The 12127-nt window shown below is 35.6% G+C and overlaps 1 protein-coding gene across 2 annotated transcripts in view; it reads left to right on the top strand.

Moving 5' to 3' along the window:
* Positions 1–12127, top strand: part of ca16b (carbonic anhydrase XVI b) — a 122523-nt gene that overhangs the window by 24836 nt on the left and 85560 nt on the right. For both annotated transcript variants that reach the window (XM_048198895.1, XM_048198896.1), the window contains exon 2: positions 685–771. In XM_048198895.1, the coding sequence (XP_048054852.1) occupies positions 685–771 (87 nt within the window). The remainder of the gene's footprint in view (positions 1–684; positions 772–12127) is intronic.

The raw sequence follows: 12127 nt of genomic DNA, 5'->3' as shown, positions 1-12127 counted from the left end.
AAGGACAAAATGTATGAGCACTTTCTAGTTGCCAAATGTTACATGGTGACTTAAGTGTCCAGGTAATTTTTAGACCATTGTAGAACAAAATTTCAATAGAGTAAAAGACAAATTGTACTTTTCACAAAGCACTGCAGAGTATAAGCATAAATGCATGCCGATTTTAAAGTAGAAAGTTTTTCTGTTCTTTCAAATCATGAACTCTCACTCGACAAGTGAGAGTAAAAGAAGCCTGATAATCAAAAAGAAACTTTCTGTTTGTTAAGTATTACCTCCTACTACTACTTATTCAGAATTACAAATCATGCCGTTCTTTGGTAATTATGCCGACCGGAGCTTCAGCTGGTGTGAGTGTTTCTAATGAGAGGAGCCAAGTGCCAGGTTTTTCACAGGTTCGGAGGCCCCGCTGAGTACACTTTGAGTGTTATTATTAGTGTTATTATTACTTTTGATTACTTTATCAAGAGACACGGCATGTAAGCAGTTCTAGCGAAGCAGGCTATGGAGGTGAGATTTTCTTCCTCCACGTGACGAAGTTAAGCCAGCATTGAATATACCTGAGACAAATATAGACATAAGGAGTTGCATTACAGGCAGAGCATTTTCTAAGGTGGACAATATTGTATTGATAATGTTATGCATTTATTGTTAATGGAAAGTGTCATCTGATTTATCTCTTGACAGCTTCACATGTGGAAACAGAGCATCGTGGGAGCTCAGCCACTCAACGAGAGCGGAGGGCGTCTGAGGAACCCTATTGGGCGTATTCAGGTGAGTCATTCTCTCCTTCGACCAATAAACAATGGTAATGTGGCACAGCATCAGTAAGCAATAGCAACAATGTTTACTCAGCATAAGCCTGTGTGTCTGTGGGGAATCAACCCTATTGGGAAATTTAATGAGTATATTTCCTTTTGAAAAGCGGCAGGTGGGTTTGGTCTATTAGTTTTACATGTTTTACAGCGATAGAAGACCACTTGGTGAAATCAATTGGAAATGCTTTGTCTCAGAGAGGGAATTTTTACATAATCTATAACTCCTCTAACTCAGCAGAATCTGGGAGCGATTGCTGGATTGCTCTTATTCCGTACTTGAAGGCCTTTTATTGAGAGTTATGAAAATGATCAATCAATGGCCTCTGGCAGACATACAGTCAATAATCGTGAACGGCAATTGCTCTTATCTCATTTCAAACTCTCTCTTTTTTTTCTGCTCGTATTTCCAGCTGATCTTTTATCTTTTTATTTCTGACTTTTTTCTTCTCTCGTTCCTCTGGGCATCTGAACTGTTCGCTTCATCAGCTCTGACAGACCAGTGCTGGCTTGTTCTTTGCCAGCATTCTGACTTGTGTCTGTGCTCAGAAGGATGAGGAACATTTATGCCTGTAGTTTCAGCAGCCCTCTAGCATGGAATGATCTTTAAATGGTGCTTTTTCCTTTCTTTTGTGCTTGCTGGCAGCCATATATGTGTATTTACCATGTGAAGTCATGCGTTAAGCCCTGTGAGGCTTTCTTCTGCAGTGTGCCCGCTCTAATAGATGGTGCAGCATTTTCCAAATGTCGTTTCCATGATCCAATGATCTATTTCAGAGGATACTGTTTTCTGAGATACTGATTTTTTTTTTTTTTTTTTTTTTTCTGTGTGGTTGCTTTTCATATCTCTCTGTAGGAACGAAAACCCCAAATGACATCTCTTTAATATCTCAATATCTGGTGTGTGTTCGAGTGTAAAGCGAATGGAGATATTTTCTAAAGTTTCATGCTTCTTAGTCTCTTTTTTCCCTCCTGAGAATCTCCTCTAGAGCCACAACCTGATCAGATTTGCCAAGATACTAGATTTGTGCAAAATTTAGAATTAAAAGATTGTCTATCTATCTATCTATCTATCTATCTATCTATCTATCTATCTATCTATCTATCTATCTATCTATCTATCTATCTATCTATCTATCTATCTATCTATCTATCTATCTATCTGTCTGTCTGTCTGTCTGTCTGTCTGTCTGTCTATCTATCTATCTATCTATCTATCTATCTATCTATCTATCTCTCTGTCTGTCTGTCTGTCTGTCTGTCTGTCTGTCGTTCTATCTATCTATCTATCTATCTATCTATCTATCTATCTATTTATATGTCTGTCTGTCTCTATCTATCTATCTATCTATCTGTCTGTCTGTCTATCTATCTATCTATCTATCTATCTATCTATCTATCTATCTATCTATCTATCTATCTATCTATCTATCTATCTATCTATCTATCTATCTACCTACAGTGGCAAGAAAAAGTATGTGAACCACTTGCAGAATCTGTGAAAATGAGAATTATTTTAATGAAATAACAGAGATAATACAAAATGCATGTTATTTTTTGTTTAGTACTGTCCTGAGTAAAAAAGATGTTTGCATTTTGCATAAAAGATGTTTGCATTTAGTTCACAAGACAAAACAATAGCTGAATTTATTAAAATAACCCCATTCATAAGTATGTGAACCATTGATTCTTAATACTGCGTGTGGTTACCTGATGATCCACGACTGTTTTTATGTTTTGTGATGGTTCTTCATGAGTCTCTTGTTTGTTCTGAACAGTTAAACTGAGCTCTGTTCTTCAGAAAAATCCTCCAGCTCCTGCAGATTCTTCAGTTTTCCAGCATCTTTTGCATATTTGAACCCTTTCCAGCAGTGACTGTATGATTTTGAGATCCGTCTTTTCACACTGAGGACAACTGAGGGACTCGAACACAGCTATTAAAAAAGGTTCAAACATTCACTGATGCTCCACAATGAAACACGACACATTAAGAAAAGGGGGGTGAAAACTTTTGAATTCAACTATCAAGGTAAATTGTACTTAATTTCTTTCCGGGAAACATGCAAGTATCTTCTGTTGCTTCCGAAGGGCAGTACTAAATGAAAAACAATGATATTTAAACAAAATAAGAAAAATTGTGACATCTTCATCCTGTTCAAAAGTTTTCACACCCCGACTCTTAATGCGTTGTGTTTTGTTGTGGAGCATCAGTGAATGTTTGAACCTTTTCTAATAGTTGTGTTCGAGTCCCTCAGTTGTCCTCAGTGTGAAAAGATGGATCTCAAAATCATTCAGTCACTGCTGGAAAGGGTTCAAATATGCAAAAATGCTTGAACACTGAAGAATCTGCAGGAGCTGGAGGATTTTTCTGAAGAACAGAGCTCAGTTTAACTGCTCAGGACAACCACACATGGTATTGAGAATCAATGGTTCACATACTTATGAATGGGGTTATTTTAATAAATTCAGCTATTGTTTTGTCTTGTGAACTAAATGCAAACATCTTTTATGTAAAATATCTTAATCAGGACAGTACTAAACAAAAAATAACATGCATTTTGTATTATCTCTGTTATTTCATTAAAATTATTCACATTTTCACAGATTCTGCAAGTGGTTCACATACTTTTTCTTGCCACTATCTATCTATCTATCTATCTATCTATCTATCTATCTATCTATCTATCTATCTATCTATCTATCTATCTATCTATCTATCTATCTATCTATGTCTGTCTGTCTGTCTCTATCTATCTATCTATCTATCTATCTATCTATCTATCTATCTATCTATCTATATGTCTGTCTGTCTGTCTCTATCTATCTATCTATCTATCTATCTATATGTCTGTCTGTCTCTATCTATCTATCTATCTATCTATCTATCTATCTATCTATCTATCTATCTATCTATCTATCTATCTATCTATCTATATGTCTGTCTCTATCTATCTATCTGTCTATCTGTCTATCTATCTATCTATCTATCTATATGTCTGTCTGTCTGTCTCTATCTATCTATCTATCTATCTATCTATCTATATGTCTGTCTGTCTCTATCTATCTATCTATCTATCTATCTATCTATCTATCTATCTATCTATCTATCTATCTATCTATATGTCTGTCTCTATCTATCTATCTGTCTATCTGTCTATCTGTCTATCTATCTATCTATCTATCCGTCTGTCTGTCGTTCTGTCTGTCGTTATGTCTGTTGTTCTGTCTATCTGTCGGTCTGTCTGTCATGCTATCTGTCTGTCATTCTGTTTGTCTGTATTTCTATCTATCTATCTATCTATCTATCTATCTATCTATCTATCTATCTATCTGTCTGTCTGTCTGTCTGTCTGTCTGTCTGTCGTTCTATCTATCTGTGTCTGTCTGTATATCTATCATTCTGTCTGTTGTTCTGTCTGTCTATCTGTCTGTTGAAACTTTAAGTCTGTTTAAACTTTTTTCAGTTTTCAAAACATTACAAATTTATCTTGACAAACTTGTCATTTCTTAATTTATTTCTAGTTCAAAATTACAGTTATTATTTTGTTCAATTTAATTAATTCGACATCCTTACATTCAAATTCAAATTGCATTGTTTAAGAGACATTTAATGTGAAATGGTGGGCAAAAGTCTGTTAAAGATATTAAAGTCTGTTAGTTTTTTTTTTAAAGTCAGAGATCTCAATATGAACTCAGATGATCTGTGCTGCTATTCACATAAATGTAATATGTCAACATTTCTTTAATTTGTTTCAATTTTTAAACCTCCTAATGTAGAAACATCTGAGATTAAATCGGTACTCAAACCCAACATAAGTCCTAAGATAAGAGAGACCAACTTATAGGTTACTCTCTCTTATCTTAGGACTTATGTTGGCTTTGAGTACCGATTTAATACATTTTTCCTCTAGGTTTGGTTTGAAACCTAGTCTGTAGAGTGTTAGAATTTCTGTAGACCTTGCACAAGTTTCCATGAGTGTTTTGAACAGATGTTATTGTTTCTTAGGTATAGCTGTGGTTCCATAGCAGTTTCACTGAAAGCATTAATGAGGCTAGCCAGTATGAAAGGTTTATGATTCAATTCACAAGCAATATCTGTCTACGGTACTTGTTTGCTAATTTTTGCTGGTCTTTCACACATTTTTCCCCCATACAAAGGTTTTATCTTCTCACCAGACACTTTAACTGTCTTTTTATTTTCTCTCTTTTTGAATCAATTTCATTGTTTTGTAGCTTGTCCATGTCAGAGCACTGGTGTTGTGCGTTCACTGTCAAGTAAAACCCATGCCAGTGTCACTAGGTGGTTTGACAGCACAATAGCTGATGTGGTTCTGTGGAATTTAGGAACAGTAGGAAAGGCTTTTTCTCTTTTCAACAAGGTTGCATCCAATTTTTCATAAAATAGTTTTATGAGGCCTATAAAAGCAAATTACAGATGTTACAGAAGAAATTATTTCATTTTATGGATCTCTGTCTTCAACAACCAGTGTTGTTTTTAAAGGTTTCTTCAACTTGGAAGAGCTATTAAACAGCACTAACAAAACTGTACAAAGTACCATGGTACAGTCATGATTTTTGGACATGGTACTGTGGTAATACCTTGCTTTTTGAACATTATATGAAACACTGCAGAGTATTATGTAAATACAATGTCTCATGAATATAGTGTCATTCAGTATTATGATATACAGTATATCAAAATACAGTACCATTATATTTCCATCTGAAATCACTTGCCATGGTATCGCCTTGGCACCTTTTTTTATTTAGTTAGTTATTTATTCCATTATATTTTACTAACAAAATATAAAATTTGATCAATTCATTAACATAGTGTGATTCAAAAGCCTTAGACCCTATTGAAAATGTGGGGTTAAATAGGAAATGCCTTGTAATGTTTTCTGTGCTCTAGCCTAAGCTTTTCTTAACACTCTGAGGTCTGAGGGTATCGCCGGCGATACCACCGTGGTTTTTTTCTTATCAGTGTGAAAGAGACTCAAAATACTCCGTCAATGTTGCACATACAATTAAGAGTTATACACCATTTTAATCTGTGGAATATCTTCTTTCATTTGTGTACACTCAGAGTAAAAACAAAATGTTGTGCTTTTTGTAAAATAAAGAAAACTAACATGATGCGTGATCTCTCGTCTCCCTCTGAACGAAATCCAATCTGATAGTTCTTAGAAAATGAACTGTAACTTAGTGAATACTAATGACAAAAAAAATTACACTTATGTCTAAAAAAACGTTAAGATGTCAGGATTTAAAACATATAAATCAAATCGAAAACAAACCTTCTCTGTTTATGTAATCTGTATGAAAAGAGAGCCATGTCAGAAGTCTGTGATTCAGCTCATTATCCGCTAATGCGGCCACGCCCACAGAGCCAGCGCTATTCAGACGCAAATTCAGTCAATACATGCATTCGTCATCTCAATCGTGTATTTATTGTCTTCAAAAGTGTTTTGAATAGCCATATTTAGCGATCTCTTGCCTCTGTTAGTTCCTTGATTGTCACATGATATGCCTCTTCTTTTACTGAGGCATTTGTGGACAAAAGGGGCAGAGCGCCCTCTGGCTCAAGTATGAATTAGAAACACAGCATCCAGCGCTCATAATGATGACAATAAATATAGAAGAATAAATATTACTCCTCTGTATAGAAAATTGATATAAACATATGAGAATCCATCAATATTTCTCCAAATGTGTATGCTTTTAAGCATACTAAGAAATTACGGTCAATATAAGATTTTAAGAGTCAAAATGTGAAGCTTGAGTCTTAGATCTTTTTAATGATGTATAGTTTGTCAACTGCACATCAACATTTAGGCTCTATAATATAACAAATATAGTAGCCTATATGAAATGCCCTAGAGGTAGGAATGTTCAGACGCGTTGCATCACAGAAATACATTATATTTTAAAGTATATTAAAATAGAAAACCATTATTTGGTTAGAGACTTGAGACTTCTTTTAAAAACATTATAATGGCAATGTGTTCAATCTTTTGACTGGTAGTGTAATTTAACTTAGGCCTATACAAACTTTCTTCATATCATGTGCAATAATACGTGCATGCATGAGATCACAAAAATCATGTTTTTTTTTTTTTTTGTCCTGAGTGGACTTTAATCCTGTTATCATCATGATCACAGAGGGTTTTTTCACAGCCTACCTGACTGAAAGGCCTCATTAATATGCAAGTAATTTCAGGTCATTATTATTCAATTCTTTTGTCTTCTCAGGTGAGAATCACCCATTATACATGAGGATTCACGCCTCCATGCATACTGTGTTTCTTCACCAAAAGTGTCTTAGAAAATTTAAATCTCTCTATTGTTTTATATGAAGGAGTAGGCAGCATAATTTTTACTTCATTCTGAAGCAAAAACTCTAGTCTACAACCTCCAATACCCAGAAGTCTTATGAACACAGATTTAATATACTTTTTTTGGCCTTATTTCAGTGACTTAAGTTTTTTGTTTTTTCAATAACCACGCATAAACATTATTCCTTCAAAAATACAAAAATGTATGTACATGTTCCTCACATATTATTGTAGCCTAGTTTGTGCTGAATACAGTGTAATGACACTTTTGTCATTTATATGTTTATGAACAACTGAAAAAAGCACAAATGTCAGGGCATGTCAAAACTTCTCCAAGCCCCAAATCAGCCTGTTCAGGACCTGTTATGCCCTTTTAAGTCTTTATTTTGTTTTTGGAGTCTACTAGAATAGGTTTTCTTGCTTGACTGTTCAAAATACACATTATTTTTCACATATTTTACATTGTTGCAGCACTTCTCTTCCCAGTCTGTCAGTAACACTGTTTAGTTCCTGTTTCTATTAGGGCTGCAAGATATTGGAAAAAAAACTGACATTGCAATATTTTTGCGATATATATTGCAATATGAAATGAATTCACCAGATTACTTGAATAGCTCAATTTGGAAAGAATGAATAATTCTAGAATGATTAGGGTGATGCAAATTAATTAAACAGTGCTTTATATATTTCAGGTAAGTATTCAGGTACAGAAAATGAATAATCAAATGTAAATTATAGTCTTCACTGTATAAATTAAATATAATTAATCTGTGTTAAAGCTGCAAAAGTGATTTCTTCTTTGTATTTTGTTGTTTGATAACATTCATGACACAGAAAGCAGTAAGAATATTAGCCCGCTGTCCCTTTAATACCAAATGCGCGGTTCCAATATAATGATACACATCTGTTGTCTTTGTTTGCGTTACCTAAGCCAATAAGCAACTGTTTACAAGGATAACTCGGACATTTTGTCCTAATTTTGCGTGTATATGTCCGTTCAAGCACAAATAGACGTGGAAGTCAACGGAATTCGGTTTTCATGTGCATCTACGCAGCTCTGTGTGTGCCCACACAATTGACAGAACCTAAAACACGTGCAAATGATGAACTTTATGATGAACTCTATGATGGTTAAACTTTGCAATTAATCCGAGAACCACCATGGAGACATCGCACTTCCTGCAGTTGGCCAGCTGGACCAGTGTGTTGTGATTTGGTCAACCAAATGTTACGCCCCTTACCATAACAGTAATTTTCAACACACTACTAACCCAACTCAACCAGGCCTTGTTCCCCTTTTTTTGCATATGCAAAAATTTGGGCGGGAATTATTTAAATTAGGAATAGTGTGACTTGTTCGTTCCTAGAAGAAAACTTAAGTCTACATTTGAGGCATTTCAGGGAGATCGGAAACGGTGCTTACTGATATAAAGAATAAATCCCTTTAGAGTGGATTTTGTGCTTTGTAAATTTGCAGAACTTTTTCATGCTCACAGCAACATAACACACTAAAAAAGTTGAAAATGTAAAATAAAGCATAATAAGTCTTCTTTAACAGTTCCTCAATTGGAAATTTTAACTTACAAGTCATCTTTAGGACAATCCCACCAATACCAGCAAGCACTGCTAACGGGCTGTGTCCATGAAAGCAGTTCAGTAGCTTTTTAAAGGTTTTAAAGTTCTTTTAAAATTTGTGAAGTATTGTAAGTGTTTTTAGTCTCGGTGTTTGTGCTTCTTTTGAGCCGAGCCAAAATGCACTCGAACCTTTCATGCTCTCACAATAATTTCTATGCCAGAAGCATTCTGCAGGCTTTACCTCTTTACCTTTTCCCTCCTTTAAACCCATTTTCACAAGAAAAGCAAATCAAAGCTTGACAGGTGCGAAAACAATTACAGATTGCCCAAAAAAGCCCTTCTAAAATCTATTTCAGGATTGACACATTTTCTTTTATGTGCAATAAGTTAATGCAGTAAGTATGAAAAATAAGTGTTAAAAATGTACAGGAGACAACTGGCAATGATTAGTCATGCTATGGATTGCTTTCTGCTTGGCAAAAGGATGGCCAACCTTATTCTTTAGTTCAAGTATTCTAGCTTGACATTATTCAGTTTGGAAACTGGATAAGTAGGTCTTTGTCAGTAATTTTCCCAATTTAGGCATGTAATGTGCAAATCAGCATTGTTTATGTGCATGCCAATGACCGATAAAGTATCCTGTTAACTTTATCAGAGGGTGGATAAAATAACAGAATCCACCTAACAATATATTGATCTCAAGAACCTAATAAAGAGCAGGTCCAACTTTTGCCTTCAGAACAGATTCCAACAATCTCGAGTGAAATATTGCACAATCCTTCAATGTAGAAAAGCCTCCAGTTCTGTGAGGGATGAAGAAAATAGAAGTTTATTTCTCGCTTTGAGCTCCAGAACTTCATTCCAGGAGGTGATTCTCTATATGAAGCTCTACAGAATATGGCATGATCAGAGAGTGATACGTTTACATGTGCACCAATAATGGACTTAATCACATTAAGATGTTTACATGACAAGCAAAACTCACTGGTTATTTTTATTGCAATTCTTCACATACCCTAATGCACAGCACAAATGATGAACTCACATACAGTAGGCATGTTACAGGCCGCTGTTTTAATCCACTTACTTCAAACGCAAAACACATTTCTATGAACGTATTGGATATTATTTGGCGTAACTGTAACTGTGTGCTGCCGTCACATTCTTTGCACCATCTCTGGATGAAGATAAGGAGCAGAGATTGCGTAGTGAGTTGTGTTGACAGATTTCAGCAATTCTTCAGAATATTGTCAATTTATGAAGTTGTGTGAACAGCACTCATCATCTCTGTACGTCCGAGTACATACACACTTTGGTCAGAGCAGTAATAATGCGATTAAGGTGTTTACATTGCAATTAAAATCCACGTACACCACATAGTTTATTGTGATTATGGTTACTATGATCATGAGCATAATTGCATTAGTTTAATGGAAGTATTGTGTTTACACAAGGCAAAGTTTAAAGGATTAGTTCACTTTTAAATAAACTTAATTTACTCACCCCCATGTCATCCAAGATGTCAATATCTGTCTTTCTTCAGTCGAAAAGAAATTAAGGTTTCTGATGAAAACATTCCAGGATTTTTCTCCATATAATGGACTTCAATGGGCACCAAAGGGTTCAAGGTCCAAATGACAGTTTCAGTGCAGCTTCAGATGGCTTTAAACGATACCAGACGATGAATAAGGGTCTTATCTAGCGATTCGATCGGTCATTTTAAAAAAAAGAAAAAAGTTTAAGTTTTATAAGCACAAATACTCGCCTTGCTCTGTTCTGTGATGCGCGTTCGTGACGTCACGTAATATGCAATTACGTTGAAAAGGTCACGCTTGACGTAGGCGGAAGTACGAGTCGGTGTTTATAAGTCAAACGCCGTTTACAAAAAAAGGTAAAACAACTAATGGTTCTTCCATCCTGTGTTGTCAGTGCCATCAGACTGTCATACCCTTCTCCATCAGAACAAAAACACCTCTAAAGGGGGTTGCATACCAGACGTGAAGCTCGGCGCCGCGTCTCTGACAACTCACAGGTATCGCACACCGGCCTCGCACATTATATACGCGCAAGCTCAATTTTGAATTGACTCCTGATAGAAGAGCTGCACAATGGGAGTGTTTTACGTCAACAGGGAAACGTTACATATGCCTATGCTTTAATATTTTGCACTGAGGTTAGTGTACATGGAAAAATGGCACAACAGATCAAAATGAAAGAAAAGGCTATGTTTATTATACATTTTTAGACTTTATTCAAGCTGTTAAACTAAAAATGTAAAACTAATGTATCTTGCAGCACAGGGTGAAGTCAGTATGTACATTAACGACGATTTGAGAGAAATATAATATACATTTAATGTAAAACAATGTACATGTTGCCGCTGGTGTGCGTACACTCATTGAAAACAATGCGTTTGAATTCTAAAGACGTGGCGCGGCGTGACGCTGAGCTTCGCGTCCGGTGTGCGACCCCCATAAAATGCTGTTGCTAAGTAACGGTGGAAATCCATTTTGTCCGGTAATGCAGCGAGATGGAAACAGGGACTCACCGACTGATTGAAATGGTCCAGTCTTGGCAGCTTGAGATTCTTCCTCTGTTGGCAATGGTTGGCATTTGCCACATGTGCACCACCATGTCTCGTTAGATCTTCGTCTGCCCGATGCTTGAGAGGTGTGTGTCGCCGCAGCAGTCTCTTCCTCTGGTAATTCCGGTTCAAAAAGGTAGGGCAGGGCGAAAAACTCATCTTCTCCTTGAAGTTCAAAATCGTCCGACATTGTTGTTTTACCTTTTTTCAACGTAATTGTGTATTACGTGACGTCACGAACGAACATCACAGAACAGAGCAAGGCGAGTATTTGTGCTTATAAAACTTAAACTTTTTTATTTATTTTTTAAATGACCGATCATTTCACTAGATAAGACCCTTATTCATCATCTGGTATCGTTTAAAGCCCTTTGAAGCTGCACTGAAACTGTCATTTGGACCTTGAACCCTTTGGTGCCCATTGAAGTCCATTATATGGAGAAAAATCCTGGAATGTTTTCATCAGAAACCTTAATTTCTTTTTGACTGGAGAAAGAAAGACATGGACATCTTGGATAGCATGGGGGTGAGTAAATTATCAGCAAAAGTTTATTTAAAAGTGGACTAATCCTTTAATTTCAATATCGGCAAAATCCCATTATAATTGCATTATGAGGGCGCATGTAAACATAGTCACTATATAGGATGCTGGGCCTGTATAGTTTTGTACACTACCATCCAAAAGTTTGGGGTCAATAATATTTTTTTTTAAATAAATTAATACTTTTATTCTACATGGATGCATTAATTTGACCAATATTGACTATAAATACTTTTATAATGTTACAAAAATTTCTATTTCAAATCAGCCATGTTTTTTT

This window comes from Megalobrama amblycephala, linkage group LG8, assembly GCF_018812025.1.
Source record: "Megalobrama amblycephala isolate DHTTF-2021 linkage group LG8, ASM1881202v1, whole genome shotgun sequence".
Taxonomy (NCBI): domain Eukaryota; kingdom Metazoa; phylum Chordata; class Actinopteri; order Cypriniformes; family Xenocyprididae; genus Megalobrama; species Megalobrama amblycephala.
Note: the sequence above shows the minus strand (reverse complement) of the source record. Positions and strands in the feature narration are given on the sequence as shown.